General features: G+C 39.0%; 1 protein-coding gene across 1 annotated transcript in view; it reads left to right on the forward strand.

Moving 5' to 3' along the window:
• UNC5C (unc-5 netrin receptor C) overlaps positions 1 to 20,547 on the forward strand; it is a 305,372-nt gene that overhangs the window by 251,789 nt on the left and 33,036 nt on the right. The window contains exons 9-13 of the mRNA XM_032593071.1: positions 3,969 to 4,025; positions 6,043 to 6,234; positions 6,952 to 7,296; positions 10,145 to 10,232; positions 20,289 to 20,457. Of these exons, the coding sequence (XP_032448962.1) occupies positions 3,969 to 4,025; positions 6,043 to 6,234; positions 6,952 to 7,296; positions 10,145 to 10,232; positions 20,289 to 20,457 (851 nt within the window). The remainder of the gene's footprint in view (positions 1 to 3,968; positions 4,026 to 6,042; positions 6,235 to 6,951; positions 7,297 to 10,144; positions 10,233 to 20,288; positions 20,458 to 20,547) is intronic.

The following is a 20,547-nucleotide window of genomic DNA, read 5'->3' on the forward strand; positions in this document are numbered from 1 at the left end:
TATCCCTCTCTCTGCCCCTCCCCCATTTGTGCGTGTGTGTGTGTGTGTGTGTGTGTGCGCGCGCGCGCGCACGCGTGCGTGTGTGTATGTGCTCACTTGCTCTCTGTCTCCTGCTCTCTCAAAAATAAATAAAAAATTTTTTAAAAATCTTTCTTAAAAAAAGAACCTAGAGTCTTAGTGTTCCTACAGTGTACATCCTAATGACATTGATAGAGCTGTCATTTATCAATTGCTTGCAGTGTATCAGCCCTTTACAAGTCTCATTTCTCCTTTCCACAGTTCTGTGGGAGTAAGGATCCGTGTCCTCTTCCATGGATTAGAACACTGATACGTAGAGAAGTGAAACAGTTTGACCAAGCTCTCACAGCTAAGGAAACGGCAGAGCGAGGATGTAATCTGAAGTCCATGAGAATGAAAAGCTCCATTTCACTGCCTTGGCCAGCAACTCCGGTGCCTTTTCAGATGGCCTTACTTTCAAGTAATAGGAAAGTTAACTGAAATCCCTAACTTATGAACCAGGCTGTTGATTGGGACACGAAAAACAATTATTTTGCACTGTGTTCTGCCAGAGATGTTATTTTTCATTATTGCTAGGACCGCTCTCAGCAGGGTCACCTCATTAGCCGAGGAAAATGTCCCCTGTTGCTCCGTGAGAGACGGATCAGATGGAGAAGCATAAAAACAAACTCTAGAAAGTGATTCTGTGTTCCCCTCGTTTAGGGGATGGAACAGTAATCCCCTTCTTTTCTGATTTCCAGCCTCCTAAGTGATGTTTTAGTTCTGTAGCTGCAAAAGTATTCTGAAAAGGATGGAAAAAGTTTTATAGAGTTGCCTTCCAAAAACTCTTTATCAGTGTTTCCATAACAGAGTAAATTGGGGTGTTGAACCATTAGTGGGTATACTTAATACTCTGGTCTGTTTTAAATTTCCCCATGTAGGAAAATAACAGTTTGGCTAGATTGGCCCTAAATGGCTATGAGGAATAACTAGTAGTGAGACTTACATTTTTTTTTTTAATTTCTATTTTATTTTGGAACAACCTCCAAGCAAACACTTTATCAACTACATTGATACACCTATTGATAGACATCTCCCAAGCCACGTGTCATAGAAACCATCCATAAAGCCCTGTCACTTTGCTCCCTTTGCTCTCCATTACCTATAGGAAAATCAAAACAATCTTTTCAAAATTACATTTGATCATGGGATTTGTATTTCATTTAGGATAAAATCAAAATGCCTCATCCTGGCCCACCAGGCCTACAGGACCTGGCTACCCCTCACCCCTCTGAGCCTGCCTCCTCCCTTTTCCTTTCAATCGCTTCCCTCCACCCACTCCATTTTTTTAATGTTGACTTATTTTATTTTGAGAGAGAGAGAGAGAGGAACAGAGAGAGAGGGAGAGAGAGGATCCCAAGCAGGCTGTGCACTGTCAGCACAGATCCCAACATGGGACTTGATCCCACAAAGTGTGAGAACATGACCTGAACCGAAATCAAGAATCTGATGGTCAACTGACTGAGCCACCCAGGCACCCCTCCATTTTTATGTCAGGACTTCTGCATTCACGGCTGTTCTTTGAGGAGCATCAGTCCCTCATGATTTCAACTTGGCTGATTCTTTCTCATGTTCAAGTTTCAGCTCAAATCCCATTTCAACAAAAAATTGCTCCCTGAAATCCTAAGGTGGTCATCCCTTTATCTCCAATCACATGACATTCTTTTTTTCTATCTCTTAAAATAAATTTTTCAGCATTTGAGTTGTTCTTATTTATTATTTTTACTTATTTTCTGTTAAACTAGAACACAAGCAGGGACATTTCCCATTTTTGTTTGTCCTTGTACCCCGTGCCTAGAATAGAACCCAGTATATAATAGGCTTCAAGAGTGTTTGTTAGGTGAATGAATGAATGAATGAGTTCCAATTCTGTGCCTAGAATGAAATATAGTCCCAGATGAATGCCATAAATTACCAAAATATTTTTGAGTTGTCCAGCTCTACATAAATATGGGAAAGTTGAGATTAAAAGCAAAATTATAAAGTTCCTTATTTACCATTCCTTGGTCTGCTTTCAAAAACAGGCGTTCTGTTGGGAAGTAGAGGTAAAAGCCAAGGCAAACCCAGAACTGCCTCACAGGGAGAAATTTCAGACCATGTTATATCTCTGTTCTCCCTCTCTCAGATACAATTCTTCTGCATACTCCAGCAGGCCCATGCTGATTGTGATCAAAATTTTCAAGATGAACAACGGACCATCCCCAGATATCCTATTTTACAGTTGTTGCCAGGCCTTCTAATCTGCAAGAAATGAATATTTTGACACCCCTCTCCTTAATACCTTCCCTACCAGAATGATGACATCAGTTACCTCCTCTCCTCTGCTAGCAGTGAACTCATATTGTCTTACATCTTTAGGTTTCAAAATAAATAACCTTTCTTCTAGTGCCTGTATATGTCCCAGATGTCCTTTTATTGAGTTCACAGAATACAAATGGAAAAAGGTTATTACCAGACAGAAGTGTTTAAAAATGAAAATCAAACCTAATACATGGACTCAGACAACTGGAATAAGAAATATAATATTTATAAAACTGAGTAGGAGGTTGCAATCATTGCTCTAAAATAAAGCATTAAAAATTAATTCAGAGCAAACTTGTCTGTGCTACAGCAAACCTCTCTTTCATTAAGGTAGCACGGCATGTTTCTCCTGAATTACTTCCCCAAATAGGTAAATAGCTTATAAGAGCTGAGTGTTCTGCAAACTACAGAAGATCTAGCTAAGGCACGATTTAGAGTTACCTTTGGTATTAGAGCATTACAGACCTTTAATTTTGAGCAAATTAATTGTGATTCTTACAGATTCTCTACAGTTTTTGCCCTTGAGCATTACTAGGAAAGTTTAATTCGTGTCATCTTCATTTGATTAATCCAAATGGCGCTGTATCATTTGATCAATTCATATGTTATAGAATATTAAATATTAGGAAACTGGAGGTACCAGTTATAAGTTATACCTTTAAATTTTTACATATTAAAAGTTTTAAATTTGTATTCCACGTTTTTAAAATGTTTCCCCCAGCCTTCTTCTTGACATTATTTTTATCATCATCATCATCATCATCATCTTCCTTCATATCTTAGAATATACTCAAAAGAAAGAAAAATAAAAAAGGCTAGTGTTACCTGTGCATTTATTGTTGAGATGAGGTTTTTATTTTTCCCAATTTACACTATTCCTCTGAAGCCCTGAAATAAATAACCTTATAACCTCTAGGCCCTATTGATTTTTGAGTGATTTCAAATAAAAAGCATCCAGTTTCCGTTGCATTGAGAAACTGCTCAGTCCCTGGGCAAAACCTATTGGATTCCTATTAAATGGAGGAACAAGAAACAACCAAAAATCCAAAAGGTGGATTTGAGATGGAGGGAGGAAGGGTGGTCTCAGCTCCGCTCAGCTCAGCTCAGCAAATGGGTATTTAACCTTTGACCAATGATGACAGGTCTTCTTTAGTTCTATTAGACCAAGAGCAAGCTGTTATGATTAAATAAAAAAAAAAAAAAAAAGAAAAAACTGCTTAGAGCCTTACTGAATATGTCCTGGGAATTAAAGCATATGGCAGGGATAAGGAAAAAAGATTTTCCTTATGCTAATGACCCTTGATGTCTGAAATAAATTAGATCCATTAGAGTTTATGCTCAATAAAAGAAAGACTTTAAGCACTCCAAAGTTAGTGACTCGAGACCAGTTTTGCTCTGAAATTCAATCTGCCTACTTATTAATTCTTGGTAAGGCTCCAGAGCAGACAGGAGATGCAAAATCATAATTCTGTACTGAACCAGTATTTTAAAGGACCACAGGTTTCTTTTCCTTTTCTTTTAATTAAACCATTTTTCATGCTTCTTATTTTGTTTCCCTCATTAATTTGATTTTGTTCCCATTTTTGTTTCATTTTTTTGTTCTTTTCAAGGTTTCCTTTATCCTATCTCAACTGAACAGCGAACCCAGAATGAATATGGATTTTCTTGTAAGTTTGATGTTAAGTTTTTATGTTGCTGAATAATCATTTAACGTTATTGCCCCCAGTTCAAGTTTACCTTTCTTTAGATCACAGATGTGCACACAGGAAATAGGCGCCTAATATATTCTAACATGAAAAACAAATTAGATTTTCACCACCGAGGAGAAGAAAGAAGGGTCATTTCAAGCCTCTGCCAGCTTTAAAATCTATCAGTCTACCATTCAAAGCTTCAGTCCCAATAGCTGACAAACCATATCATGAAATGTGCTGATCTAATAAAGGGCCAGGTTCAAATGCTAAAAAGTAAAGGGTTGAGAAAATGCAGATCTGTTGAGTTAGGAAGCATGAATGTTGGGTAAGTAATTACAGCCTGATAAAGTAAAACCCTAAGGATTTAGATGTAATGTTCTGGCTGGAGTTCAGAATACTGCTGCAGGACTTCAGATATTACCCAGCAGCAACGTCCGGTCAGCCCTTGGAAAGCAGTGCTCATACAACCAAGAGTGTTTGGGCTGTCACTAGTATTCTGGAAAGATCTGTCAATATTGACTTAGTTGATGGGAAAGTTGATATTCTGGAAACTTTGGGAAAGATAATAGTTAAAAAAGAAATGTCTCTCACATACAGTATATTTAAACACAAAATGCTGAAAGAGAGCAGTTTCTAACAGGGAATCCCTTTAAACAGTCAATGTGTCAAAGAAACCGTGACACAAGAGTTTGGGTGAGCCACTGGCAATCTAAATGATGAGTCATTTCCCCTACATAAACTATGTGGCTGTGAGTCGTAGTGGACAGAATAGGGGCTCTTCAGCTTTTAGGAGGCCATGGGACTCACATATCTGAAAACTCCCTTCCTCCAAACCGCACGTGTATATAAAATTGAGCATAAAAAGGTTGTTCTTGACTATTTGCAATACCAGTGTAAAATCACCTCTTTTATAGTGAGTGGAGAAGCTTTGGTTACCTCTGCTGAAAATTTTTGTGGGTCACAAAATACTAAAAACAGAGACTTAAAGGTGTCTGCGGGGTTCTGGAAAGGTTTAATCTTGTTCGTTTTGTTTCAATTATCAGCTTCTATCACCTTTTGCAGTTGAAGCCAAGTATGTTCTATGCCCCCAAGGCAAGGTGAACATTTACAGGAATTGTCCTCTTGCTTTACCCAGAAACAGATCTCCCGACCGATTGCACACTGTGTTGGTCAAATGCTCAATTGCCTTCTAGGGTAGTCTGACCTTTATGATCACTGAACCAGGCCTTTATCTTACTCTGCACCATACAGACATTTTGATTCGGTAACAAGTGGCTAAATGTAAATCGCTGACCAGAGACCATGAGACCCTCATAGTTCTCAGAGGTAATACTGAATCTGTATCAAAAGTCTGGTGTTATCAACAATGACCTCTGCTCTCCAAATCTTCTGAAAGCACATCTTTAAAATCCAATGTGTTTGCTCCTAGTATTTGTTTTGCTTAGTTACATATACCGTTCTCACCCATCTGTTCACTGATTTAGGGGAAAGTGAGAAGAATGTTATTTGTGGGAAGTAACCTTTTGACTTGAATGATACTTAAAAACATATTCTGATTCAATAAATATACAGATTCAGAACATGCCAGATATTTCTAACAGGATATTGATGTTTATTTTTTTAGAGAACTATCAGTGAATTCAAAGCAGCCTTCCAAACTTTTCCACCTGAAATTAGTAGTGAACTTTTTTTCCCCTATGGGTTGGGATGGTTTTAGTTCCAGTTTTTTTTTATGCCTTCTAATAAATGGTCTGTTATGCTGCCCAATTTAAGATAGATTAGTGGGTGGGTAGATGCAGAGTGAGAAAGGAAAAGAAATCAGAGATAATTTTCCACTGAAAGGCCACAGTCGTTTTATATAGCTTTTGAAATAGATTTGAAATTAACCTATAAAAAAGGCAATAAATGTCGGAAAAAAATTACCGACAATATGTATGTGATCTGTGGGAAATTTCTCTAAGCAGTTGGTCCAATGTTTCCTTGTCCTCTCCAGCTGCTCCCGATTCAGATGATGTCGCTCTGTATGTTGGCATTGTGATAGCTGTGATAGTTTGCCTGGCCATTTCTGTAGTTGTGGCCCTATTTGTGTATCGCAAGAATCATCGTGACTTTGAGTCTGATATTATTGACTCTTCGGCGCTCAATGGAGGCTTTCAGCCTGTGAACATCAAGGCAGCGAGACAAGGTCAGTTAACGTTGCACTCCACACCTGTGATGTATGCATGTGACCAGCATTCCTGTGTGGTGCCAAAATCGGGGACTTCAAGTCATGTAGTTTAGCCAGAGCATTAGCTCCATGAAGACATGGATTTGGGTCAACATTACTTCAGACAAAATCAGGGTCATTACTCTGTTGACTTCATTCATATAACAAACTAGAGGTGACAAGATGCACAAATCATTTTTTTGTCTTAACAGGTTTCTATGTCATACTTTTAAACTTTTACTTTAAAAGAATACACAGATTGGTTGACTGATTTCCTACATCCCCGTCCTTTTTTTTTTTTTTTTTGCCTTTTGACAATACAGCTTGCATAGCTATGAATATAGTGGTCTACAGATGACCTCAAATCCAGCATAGACAAGGAAAACTATTACCTAAGTCATTGAATGCAGATCACTGTCTTCGAATTCAATCTGTTGAAATAGCTAAATACCTTAGGAACAATGAGTAGACTTCAAGGCAAAATACAGAATGAACTCGTCTCCTAATTTGTAGCCAACAATAAAATGGATTGTAGTTATCTCATTGCCCTGTTTTCAACAGAACCTTAGAATCTAAACATCTCGAATATTCATTTGTTCATTTGTGTTTGGCTCAGAAAGTACCAAGGTGAGCTTGACTAGTAGAAGTTACCTGAATGGAGAATGCAAATGGACTTCCTTTCTCTTTCTGACTCAGATCTCCTGGTGGTACCCCCAGACCTCACATCAGCTGCCGCCATGTACAGAGGACCTGTCTATGCCTTGCATGATGTCTCAGACAAAATCCCAATGACCAACTCTCCAATTCTGGATCCACTGCCCAACCTGAAAATCAAAGTGTACAACACTTCCGGTGCTGTCACTCCTCAAGATGACCTGTCTGAGTTTGCATCAAAGCTGTCTCCTCAGATGACCCAATCTTTGTTAGAGAACGAGGCGCTCAACGTGAAGAATCAGAGTCTAGCAAGGCAGACGGATCCATCCTGTACTGCATTTGGCACCTTCAACTCTCTCGGGGGTCACCTGATTGTTCCCAATTCAGGTAATTCCTAGAGGCTGAAATCACATAGATCTTGAGAACGTATGTTTGTACCCAAATCTTTTTTTTATCTGTTTGTTTTCATTAGGCCTGAAAAGTTATTTGGAGACTAATCTAACCCAAATCTACTTTCGATGTAGATCAACATTACTTCAGACAAAATCAGCCAAACCATTCATCTTCCTCCAGCCAACTCGGAAAACACTTCCTCTAGAAATATTATACTCACAACTTTCTGCCAAGATTTAATTTGGAACTGTCATTGACCTTCTTTTTAATAGAGCTTCAGAAGGCAACGGCAAGCCAGAAGTGCTCGCCGTTGTCATCACACTTTAAAAGGACAAATTAATTAGAAAACATATTAGTTGGTTCACTTCCAATTTACTGTAGGAAGCAATACTTCAGAATACTAATTTTGAGATCAGAGAACATCATAGTAGACATCAAATCTTCATTTATTAACTTAACTCTTTATTATACGATCTTCCACCTCAAGGTATTTGTAAGGTACTCGCTCCCTCTTCTGATCAATCTCTCTGGAATCACAGCCTCATTATGTGTAGTGTATATCTGTGGTATAATTGAGTTTTCAGCTTATTATTTAGTTACCTGCTTCTACAGTATAAGTGCCATAAAGGACTTCAATGGTAAATTTAAGTTAGTGACTGATAATGTTTGATTAATGTTTGATATTCATTTATCGGTATTAGCGATGGGTTTTTATCTATTGGCCATAAGAGGGTTAAGGGATTCCTCTGTGACTCTACCTTAGCTCTTTTGACAATACAGCAATAAGAAACAATTTGATTGATCTGAAGTCCTCATGTGGCATAAGAAAATAATATAGTGTAAAAATAGCCATACAGCCAAATAATATACAGAACCGATTGGTCTGCAGATCTGAATATGAACTTGTCTTTGATTCTTTCTCTTATTCAGTCCCTTATTTCAATGCCTTGCCAGTTTGTCACACCATACATTTAAAAGTATATTTTAATAAATTAAAATACTTAAGGGAATCTCATTTTTCCTTTTATCTATGCATTTTACATAGCTGAGATTATACGTTATATATATATATATTTTGCCTTTTTCTCTTTAATTCTCATGCTATTGTATACTCTTTAAAAATCATGATTTAAAATATGTTTCTAAAAGTCTATCAGATGGATAGATCAAAATATGCTCTATTGTTTTTTATTGTTTAAACATTATATATTCTCAAGGCAGTTTTTTTTTCATGATATTTGTTGGATTCTACCTTTCCTTCCCACTTTCACACCTGTCACTTTTTCATTTATGAATTATTATAAAGGCTTCTTAAGTGGAAAGGAAGGAGGTTGCATGTATTAAATACTTTCTATGTCTTAAGCATTGGTGATTTACATACATTACTTTATAACAAGCTACCTAACATGCATCAGGCATTATTCTTATCACTTTACATTCATAGCTTTATTTCATCCCTGTAACATAAAGGTACATTTTATTGCTCCCATTAGGAAAAATAAAAAACTACCAAGGGCTGGTAGCCTCACATGTGGCCCTCCTGCTTCCACTGTGTGCTTCAGCAAACCATCCTGTCCCCTATTGTGACATTGCGCTTCCCACAGCACTGAGCTTTTATGTGACTTTCCTTCTCGAGAAGGCCGTGACTCAACATTTCCAACCGGTTACACAAACGCCTCTGAGTAACGATTCCCCCCTTAAGTCTCCATTCTTCATTCTTGAGACTTTCCAACATGGTCGGGCAAGTTTCCTTACTGCCCTGTGCTCATTTGGCATATTCCATTCCCTTGCTAATTCAAGTATAAATTACTCAAAGACAGGAACACTGTCTTTTACTTCGTGTCATTCACAGTACTGCCAAACACCATACTCACAGCGATGTTCTGTCAGTTTTTAGTGAGCTGAAAGTAAACTGCATTTATTGGAATAAAATCACAAAGACGGGTGTCTACAGGTTGTTGCCCACCCGGAATTATTCTTTGTGATGATCCCGCAGTGATGCAGGCCGGTGGTTCTTACACTGTGTCCACGGGCATCATGTCATTGGCATCACCCTACAGCTTTCTAGAAGTACAACTTTGGTAGGCCCGATAAGTCAAAAACGCCAGGATCCAGTAATCTGTGTTTTAGCAAGCACTGCAAGTGATTCTGATACAAGCTCAAATGGGAAAGAACTGCGATAGGCCCAGTGAATTTAGAACAAAGCGTGATCCCCTAGTCCTACAAAATGGTGTCCATTAGCAACTGAGTAAACACCCTCCTGACCTGCATTGACTAAAAACTAGTCGTAGTTTGTCTGTTGTCTGTTCGTTTTCTAGAGTTATGTGTGATGAAAGAAGTTCTCCACCAATTATTATTCTGTTACGGAAAAACACTGATGCTGGCCAGATATTTCCGAAATAAGTGTTTTTTGATATTATTGAGGTTAGCATTTCCCTGACTTTGAATTTCGTGGGGATTTTTTTTTCTTAAATTAGAAACGATGCATCATTACAGCTGTTTGAAATTTTAAGAGCGGTTGTTGGTTTTCCCCTCATTTTACAAGGAAAACAACAGTGGAACCATCTGTCTATTCCTTAAATAAAACAAGAGTTTAAAAAATTACATCATTCCTTTGAGTAATTCCAGAACAGTTCAGAGGGAGCTGTGGTAACAAATAAGACCAATAAGGACGGAAAGCAGGGCAGCTATGAATATTTACATGTCTTTAGAGAAAAAGCAGGCTTGTAGCTGCATGGCCACAAAATCTCCTCATTCCCTTTCACTTGCTTCAAAGGCATTCTGTGAAGTTTCCTTTTGATTCATAGGTCTTATGTGACTGCTTTTCTCTTTTGCTATTCAGGAGTAAGCTTGCTGATTCCCGCTGGGGCCATTCCCCAAGGGAGAGTCTACGAAATGTATGTGACTGTACACAGGAAAGAAAATATGAGGTAAATATGCTTTTTCTGGTGCGCTTGACTTTATCAATGTCTGACCTGGAGGAGAATTGTGCAATAGAAAGAATAAACCCAACATGTCTCGAGTGCCCTGCTTCTAGCATACCCTTTTTTCCCTAGACCTATAAAACGTCGGCTTCTCTTTATCTTTGAAGCTTCAGACACTTGTGCAGATCTTGAGTATGGGCCGAAGGCCAGAGATCTTTTCTCAAGTGGACATGTGGCCATTATAGCTGGAAAAATGGCCAGAAATGTGATCCTTAGATTGTCTGGAGAGATGTGTGGATAGACACAGAGAATCAGCTTCATGTGGCCTGGCTCAGGAATCCACCCCATCCCCATTACAGGGTTAAAGGTCACAAAGATTAGAAAGTCCCTTAACCTCTGGCCTGTCACCCCCACGTCAGTCTAGCATTTTATTCTAACCTGAGGGTTCTTCTTTTTGTAATTCTCCCTAACTTAAGCCTTATCAGCCTCCTTTTTAGGTTTAGCCTTATAAACTCCATATTGAGCCTTTCTAAATGCATCTAGGATTGATAGAAATTAGATTGAGTCAAAAGGCTTTGTTTTGAATGTATCATAGTCATAAAGATGAAGTTACTTTAAATAAAAAAAAACAAGAAGACTTTAAATGTCCTAAATTCAATTTTCAGTCTGGGCCTCTAACAAATCTAAGAATGGTCTCTCTTGGTTAGTTCCCACATGAAACGTATGTATTAAATAGTGCTTTAAGGTGTGACTGATTAATGCTTCTGAAGTACACTGAGATCTTAAAATAAGACTTTGTTGAAATGAAGATCCTTACATGTGATTATCATTGTTTTTCCCAAGGGGAAAGGCATCGGCTCTCCAGCCCTGAGCTCCAGATACAAAGCATGAGTGATAAATGTCGAACTAGGTTATCATTATAACACATTATACCTTTTGTCTTCCCTCTCTCATCCTCAGAAAAACACCCATTTTTAGTCTTGTTCTTCAAAAGCCGAAAAGCTCTTTTATCATGCTCTCAGGTAGAGATACTGGCATTTATAATCCGGAGGACCCCGAACATTTTTTTTCCTTGGGTGGTGTCCTTTCACCTACACAAGCACTAACCTAAGAAAATGATAAAGTTCCTTGAGCATTATTCATGCCTTAAATTTGAGCAACAGAAAATTACTAAAAGGCTTGTATTTACTCACATCAAATATTCATTTTTTTTCATTCTCCATGCAAAGTAACATTCACAGACCCTGAGAGCGCCCTTCTGTTGCAACAGGAGAAATAAAGATCAGCAAACTCTAAGATCCCTTTATGTACTTTTTTCTTCTTTCTCTTGTCCTAAGTCAAGGTTTGCACTAAGTACATCCATCACTCAAGGCCTTTGCCAACATGGACATTTTGTTTAAACAGAAATGAGGGATGGCTTGTGCTTTATCCTCCGAAGCAGTGAGGTGTCTGGGTCTCTTATTGTCCATGTAATCACCACTATCTTCAGCTGCAAATCAGGCCTTAAGGGGTGCTACAGGGAGGCGCTGAGGCTGAAAGATGTGTGCATTGTGTGACTGGTGTGGTTTTCCTTCCCATGGTGTGGCCAGCACCCTGGCAAGAATAATTGTGCATATGAGATGAAAGAAAGAGAAAACAAAAAATTGATAAAGCTAGACACTTCTGCTTTGAGTTTTCCTTTTCCTTCGACTCAAAAGAAAAGGAAAAACTATAAATCACTTCTTGCCACCCGTACTGCCTGAAGTTAGGTGCAGAGAGAATTACTCTGTTCAACTTGGTGTGCATCAGAGAAGTTCTGTTTATATAAATGAAGCTAGAGAAACCTCAAGATCTCAAAAGAAAACATGCAAGAGAGACCATGAAACAAGGAACAAACACAAGAAGACGACTGTGTCAAATAAAGAGCAGTTCTTCTCGTCACTTATTTTCCGTCGTTTAGGATATATTAATAATAGAATACATGGTACCATTTATTCACCATACTTTAACTTTCATTTATTTCCACACTGCAACCCTGTGATGAGTTCCAGTTTAAAGATCGAAAAACTAGGGCTCGGGGAAATCAAGTCACAGAGCCAATTTTTTCCCAGTCAAAAGCTGAGGGATGGCCGAATTCTCAGGCAGGTGATCTCACCGCGAAGCTTTTCTGCTCTGTCCCATGCCGTCCCTCTTTTACATATAGACCAAGACACTGTACCAAGCCTCTGCTTCTTACTGTGGTACAGTCTCGCACACAGTTTCTTTCTCCTGCTCCCTGAAGACCCTTTCTATCCTCACGCGATCGGAGACAGAACTTCTAACAGGGAAGACATTGGGAGGGCATCAGAAGCTATGAATGTTCCTTCAAGTCATTTATAGGACAAGTTTGATCATTTTTCTCCATTTTCTTTCTCCCTGATTTCCCTTTATTGCATCCCAAACTGGGGATTTTTCCAGCTGGATGTTTTCCAGCTGGTCATCTGCTGATGTGAACTGTCTAAAGGGAGGCGTGAACTTAATTACGTGTGGCAGAGTGGATATGACAAGGGGGCCTTATCATTACTGAATGTGCTCTAAGAGAAAACCCTGAATGGCAGATGAGCAGCCCAAATGAGCTGCAGCGATGGGACACGCTGTCTCTGACAAGGGAGCAAAGCTGTAAGGGCGTGCTCATGATTTCTTCCTCTCCTGCTTTACACATCTCGGAAGACGCCACAAAGCGTCTGTTTCCCTGTGGATACAATTTCCATGATTAATGGCACTAACGTGGACCTTTTTGCCTTGTTTCCAGGAGTAGTTAAAAAAAAAAAAATGAGTCTGACTCAGACTGAAATTTTGCTCTTTGTCATTTCTTATTGAAAAATAATTGGAATTAAAAATATCAATGTTAATTGCCCTTTTCTCTGTATTCTGCCCTTGCTTAGCAATACTCTCAAAAGGCCAGAGAGTCAACTTAGACATTCCACATATGAAGGTAAAAAGAACTTTTTTGGGAAACCGTGGGGAGCCATGGAAGGTCTCTGAGCAGCCAAGCAATAAGAGAATAACAGTGCGTTTTAAAGATTGATCTGGTGAGGTAGGCTGGATGAGTTAGTTGGTGGAGGGAACAGGAAGACTCCCTGAAGGCCAGCTGCCTGGTTGGGCTATGGCAATAAACTAGGTGTGAAGGGGGAAGGGGGAAGGGAAGAACCAGGCCTGAGTCTGGAGGATGGAAAGTGAAATATATTTCAGAAAGAAGATTTCACCACCGGTTAGAAGTGTCACAAAAGAATAATGAAACACAAAGGATAGGTGTAGGAACCAAGCCTTGGGCACTGGGAAAATTGTGAGCGCAAGTGGTTCAAGGAGGAAGGACAAATTCTGAGCTAAATGTGGGCAGTGTGCGCGGGTAGGGATATGGGATTCACGCCAGAGATGCGGATGGGGAGTCACCAGTGGGTGGATCCTCTGAGGGTTAAAAATGCAGAGGCAGAAAGTAGAGACCAGGGGAAAGAGCTTCAGGAAATATTCCTATTAAAGTTTGGATGTGATGAGCAAAACGAAATAGAACGTGGAAGGAAAAGGCAGATCAACACAGAGTTTACATCTGGTGTGGTGCTTCTACTGAGTGACGATGCAATGAATATTTTTCAATGAAAGAATGAATGACTAGAAGTATAGAACAATCAAACATGAAGAGATGTTCAAGATGAAAGAAATGGTTGACATAGGTATACGTAAAATTAAAATGTACAGAAAAAGAAGAAGAAAAGAAGTCATTGGGGCACCTGGGTGGTTCAGTCAGTTAAGCGTCTGACTCTTGGTTTCAGCTCAGGTCATGATCTCACAGTTCAGTTCGTAGGTTCAAGCCCCACATCAGGTTCTGAAAGTGTGGAGCCTCCTTGGGATTTCTCTCTCGCTCTCTCTCCCTGCCCCTCCCCAGCTTGCTCTCTCTCTTTCTCATAAATAAATAAATAAACAAACAAACAAAAAATTAAAAAAAAAAAAGAAGAAGAAATCATTGGATTTGTCAACTGCAGGACGTTGGCGTAAGAAGAGTTCAAGGTGTGAGTTAGTGGTGAGGCAATGTAAACTATCTATCATATATAGGTACTGAATATAAATAATAAAGTAGTATGTTAGGATAGCGGGCCAAAATTCTTTTATGTAAGTAACCATATAGCAGAAAGTTTTTATTTATTTTAACATGTTTTTGGAAGTTGGTAAAACAGTATTTGACATTATTATTTCTCAGTGAAACTCAATGACATTCCTCTTTTGAGTCTTCAAGTCCTTATTTGAGCATACAGCCTTATAAAAGGCTACAGGTATAGGGGGAAGAGAGTGGAGTGCAGGCATATGTAAATCTTATTTTCTCACTGCTCTCCACGGTGTTCATATACTGCAATCTTACTTATAAAGAAATGATTTCAGGTGATTTATGAAAACACAGTCTTTTCAATGGGAGGGGAAAAAAACTTGTAAATAAGTAGATTGAGAAAATGAGAAAAATTAAGATTTGAAAAGATAACAAAGTCAGGTAAGCAGTTAAAGTATAAAACATTTGGTGCAATTCCCAGCATATTTCCTGGTAATAGGTCATGAATTTACTATTCCAAACCTTTCAAGAGGGGAATGTGGTAAGTGATAAAGTCCATGTGTCCGTGAGGAAAAAATATGCCCAAGAGAAGCTCAATTATTTCTCCCTTCATTCCACATAAAGAAGACATTTTTTGTTAATACAATTAACAACATCCTTAAATTGAAATAGCAATGAGTTTTCATAGGACTCCTGGTAGTGTCCCTCAATGTAAGTAGATGGTATAAGGCCCAAGTATAAATTCAGTAAAATAATTCCTCAAGGACTCATCAATTCAGTCAGAGCACGATACTTAGCTGTTGTGGCTTAATCCAGGGATAGATTCTGGCTTGTCTGGGGAAATGGTGGCACGCCCTTCAGAGTTGCTTCCATAAATATTTTTTTTTGCTCAATTGAGCTTTTGATTGCAAGTGAGTTAGATATTCCCTGTCAGATACCTAGAGTGCAAATATTTCAAGTTGCCAGTTATATGTGAAACCGTGTGCTTCAAAAGGCAGCTGAGCCTCGGGGGGGTGGGGAGGGTGGCGGTGGGATTGTCATCCTGAGGGACCTGACAAAAGACATGTATGTTACTAGAAAGCATCTTGTCTCCACACAGAGGTGGATAGAGACAGATTCTCTTCAAGAAGTAATTTTAGGCTTGCTCTTGCAAATAGACCAAAAAAAGTCTCAAGGCCCTGAACCGTGATAAGTAACCCAAAATATACCACTGTGTGAAAGAAACCAAATCACTTGTGTTCGAAATCTAGCTTTGCCTGTTACTAGTTTTGAGGCCGTAGGCAAGTGTGTGAATGTCTCCAGATTTCAATTTTTCTCTTGTGGAAAAAGAAGTAATACACATACTTATCCTGATTCCCTTGCAGGTGTGCCATGAGCAGCAAATGCAATTGCTTTTATGAAAGTTTTCTAAATTGTGCACTTCTGTGTAGGAGAAGTTCTCCTCACGGATAACAGCAAGCAAAGGATGAGAAAATCTCTCTGACAGGAAACTAAAACACTTCTCTGAGGGCTTTGTCCTAGAGGCTTCAGAACCCATCCAGCATTTTCTATGATAGTATCCTCACTGGACTTTGAAAAGCCTTTGAAACTTTAATTATTGTTCATTACTGAATTTCTACTTTTTTGCTGCTTCTGCAGCTAATTTTTGCTTTGTGCTCATTTCCATGTCATCTGCCGTTAATATTTATAGAATGTTTACTAAATATCTCAGATAACTCATGAAACATATAAGAGTGAAGCCCGTTGCAAAAAAACATGAATCAGGCTTATTTATATTTAATTTCTACTAGCTTTGTTTTATGTATTGTGATATTCGTGCTTAATGTGGATTTAAACACTCTGACCTTTGGTTTCACAGAGTTAAATCTTAATCTTCCCTCAATCACTCCTTCCATATAGGCTTGGAAATGTTTCCAATTTCAACACCACTTCTTTCATCTTGAAAACGAAAAGATTCTTATCATTATTTCTTCTTTGTTTTTCATTCCCTGTTATGGATTCCGCTTCACCACTTCCCTATTCATTACATTCTTGCACCTCACTGGGTTAATAAATTCTTTTGACACCTACTGCCCCTTCCTTCCCTTGCTATCCCTCCCTCAAGAATGGTGCCCATCAATATTGCATGCCAGGGGTGTGCTTGGAGAGCACAGGTCTGACAGCTCCCCAACCCAGCAGGGAGGCTTCTCCCTTCTGTTCCAACTCAGTGATGAGAAGAACCCCTCCTCTTTCTGCCTCAAGCACCGGCTGCTAACAGCAGACTGAGGGGCAGATGTTTCCAATCTCCAACTATATAGCAAGGACCACTTGAAATGGATTCCACTTAAGTCTCCTTCCTTAAAAGTTTAATGCCCACTTCTCAAGGTACACTTGTGACCAAAAGGTAAGAGTTGTGCTCACGAAAATGTAGTCACTGTTTTTTGTTTTGGTTGTGTTATTTTGTTGCCATGGTAGGAAAAGTAGAATTAGCAAGCGTAAGGTTATCGCTTAGGACCGATAGTATAATATCAGCTATGCCACAATGAAACCAAAACGTCACTCATGTACTAAGAAAATGAATTTCAGACTGGAATGAAGGAAGAAAAACTGGGTTAAGAGGAAATGAAAACTAAGGGATGAAGCGGATGATAAAGACTTCTCAAGCTGCCAATAACCTTATTATTCCCAAAAGTACATTTCCAAGTACTTGGATAACTTTAGATTCAATAAAAATGTGCTGTTATTCAGTGAGGATGGAGATGATGTTAAAAGACAAAGGAGATAAAAGTTGCTTTTACTTTCTAAATAGGAAGAAAGAAAACCCTTAAGTTGGTGAGATCCTAATGACATTTTAGAATGAGAGGAGGGAGGGATAGCCCAGTTTTATTAAGGAGAAAATATGTCAAACTATAATTGAGTTCTTAGAACTGAGGATAATACTTGTCAGGAGCTAAGGACTCTAAGATTTGACGTTACCTTGGCTGCCACAGTCTGGTGGATGTTGATAGATGACACAGTACTTCTGGGCCAGAGACAAAGGACAGTTTGTTACAGCAATAACACTGTCCAGAGTTTTGTCGTTTTTGTGCCAGTTCACAAAACCCCAGTGCCAGAAGGGAGATGCAGAGAGGGTCAGATGATCTGCACACACTCAGTGGGTGCCTTCCAGGAAGGACCTCTGAGCTTGGAGAACATGGGTTTTTTTTTATAATGGGAAGTGGATGTGGTTGCCTTGTACTCCAGAGACCAGCACTATCGTTGCCTTCCAAGGTGATTGTTATGCAATCGCCTTGAAGAGACATGCAGGAACATGAAAGATCCATGGAGAACTGTCTTCCAACAGTATATAAAATATGTATATTATAAATTAAAGATGTATATATATTTATATATAAAAATATCAAACAGCTGTTGTCATTCATTGAGTGTTAAATTAGGGTAGGCCATAGATTTAAGCTAACTTCTAGATTGTGTAGTATATTCATAGATTAACCATAGATGAGGAAAAAAAATCCTAAAGGAAAATCCTTCTCAAGTGGCCATCACAATTATACAGGAATTTGATATGTCCCTTATAATATCCACGTGAATGAATGGAAAGATGTGAACTGGACAATGTATATTTTAATTGGTTTATATTTGGCTAAACCAGAAAATTCAAATTATTGATGTCAGACTAGAAAGAGGTTTCAAGTAGTATGTTTAAAAAGGTCTTTATCTTTGCCCTATTCTTGTACTACAATGTCAACAGTGATTGGAACGAGAAGATAAGTGGCAGGCAAATCAGCTCTACAGAGGATGAAAGACTAGAAGAGATAGCCTATACTTGGAGAAAAGACAGTGTTAAGAAATACATACCCTGAAATTTTCTCTGAAACTGTTAAGGTGAAATTAAATAACCAAATGTAAATTTCTGTACATATGTTCAAAAGCCATTGCTGCAACCACAAAACTGTAGAGACTTAGCCTAAGAGCCTTTCATGTTATGAATACACAGAGTAGTTAGCTTTAACAAATAACTTAACCTCATTCATTGCCTCATTTTATAAAGGAAATGCTTCATATTATCTCCAACTTCCTCTGTAACTCAAGCCTGCAATAACATTTATAAATAATTATTTGATTGAAAACAACCTAAGGCAACAAGTTTGTTAGGCATTGATATAACTATGTATTCCAAATCAAGGAAAATAGGAGCCCCGCTATGCTGCCTACTTGAGTATAATATTCACTTCCAGATGCTTTACTTTAGTGAAGACATAGGAACACCAATGGACATCTATATAACGATGAAGGTAGAAATATAGGGAGATATCTGGAAACCATGCTTTTCTAGTTAAAGTTAAAAAACTGAGAATGTTTGGTCTAAAACAAAGAAGACTTTCTAGAGGCATCATAGCAATCTCTAAATATTTGAAAGGCTCTCATGCTGAAGTGGAGAGAAAGCAGGCCAAAGATACGTGGAAAGAAGGATCAGGAAGGCAAATTGTATTTCTCCTAAGAACGTTTTGTAGGTTTGAATCGATAATATATGAGGTGACCCTCAATAGTAGTGGAGTACCATTTTGGATGTGTCTACAGCACCAGCCACAAGCTAGCATATTGTAGAGAGGCTCCTACTTTGTATGGAAGGTGGTGCTTGTTGACCCCAGGGGTCCTGCCTCCTCTGAAACACTCAGCTCATGATCTCTTATCCACACTATTCTGACAGAGTAGTTTTGAGTATTGTGTTGAGAAGGCATTGGCGTTAGTCCCCATGCTAGCACTTGTTGGTTTTAAGACTTTGGGCAGTCTGCCCCATGCTTTGGGACTACTTGCTCACATATCAGCTTTGGGTTAATTTATCCATTTATTTGTTGATTACAATCTTGTTAGGGAAATGACTGAAGAAAGTTAAAAAAAAATGTGGAAATAAAGAATTTGGATCTTTGGGGCACCTGGGTGGCTCAGTCAGCTAAGAGTCGAACTTCAGCTCAGGTCATGATCTCACAGTCTGTGAGCTCGAGCCCCGCGTCGAGCTCTGTGCTGACAGCTCAGAGCCTGGAGCCTGCTTCAGATTCTGTGTCTCCCTCTCTGTGCCCCTCCCCTGCTCTCACTCTGTCTCTTTCTCAAAAATAAATACACATTAAAAAAAAATTAGATCTTTGAGGTTCTTTCCACCCCGATTCTCTGAGTATGAAGTATACAAGTAGAAATATTTCATTTTAAATTCTAGAACTATAGAACACAGTTCTGTATTCTGCCTGGTCATATGTGAAAGAATGAATCTGCTTTACTAGCCTGAATTATCCCTGAAAGTCATCTGGAAGAAATTTAGCTCTAGGGTGTCCTTACTCTGAAGTAATTTTTTTTTGAAGTATTTTTCAAGTTAGGTCCTAAAAATAAATTAAAAGTATTTAAAACACTGTGAGAGTAATGGCAAGTATTATCAGAAAAGATGGTTGTGGGGTCATCAGGCTGGCTCAGTCAGTTGAGCATCTGACTCTTGATTTCAGCTCATGTCATGATCTCACAGTTCATGGTATTGAGCCCCACATTGGACTTTGAGCTGACAGCACAGAGCCTGCTTGGGCTTCTCTCTCTCCCCTTCTCTCTGGCTCTGCCTCTCTTTCTCTCGCTCCTTCTCTCTCTCAAATAAATAAATAAATTTTTTAATTAAAAAAAAAAAAGAAAGGATGGTTGTGTAACCTCATAAGGACTCTATTCCTTCCTGTTCCATCCTGAAAGTATCTGCACATGAATTCAAAGAAAATTACCAAAGGCAGGTCTGTCTGTGTCTGGGGGAAGGGGATCAAAGAGACACTGGCAAATTCACTGTTATCATAAATTTCTCCAGTCTTGAAGATGAAAGTATTGGTATAAAGGACATGTCTTCCCATATAATTCTGCCCCTGCACCCTCCCCCACCCACGCAAAAATCCCAAGAAGAAACAATTTGCACAACTTCAGATCTAAAATCTCGATGAATACATAGTACATACATGCTATGGAAATGTCACTCATGCCAATCTCTGCTCTTCTTCTAGGCCACCCATGGAAGACACTCAGACACTCTTGACCCCTGTGGTGAGCTGTGGGCCTCCGGGAGCCCTGCTGACCCGCCCCGTCATCCTCACTATGCATCACTGTGCAGATCCCAATACTGAGGACTGGAAGATACAGCTCAAGAACCAGGCAGCACAGGGGCAGTGGGAGGTGAGCTTCTGTTGGGATAAAGATGGAACACAAGAGCAATTCATTTAGATAAACTGTAGTAATTATGGGAAATTTTTTGTTTTTAAAGCA

This window comes from Lynx canadensis, chromosome B1, assembly GCF_007474595.2.
Source record: "Lynx canadensis isolate LIC74 chromosome B1, mLynCan4.pri.v2, whole genome shotgun sequence".
Lineage (NCBI taxonomy): Eukaryota > Metazoa > Chordata > Mammalia > Carnivora > Felidae > Lynx > Lynx canadensis.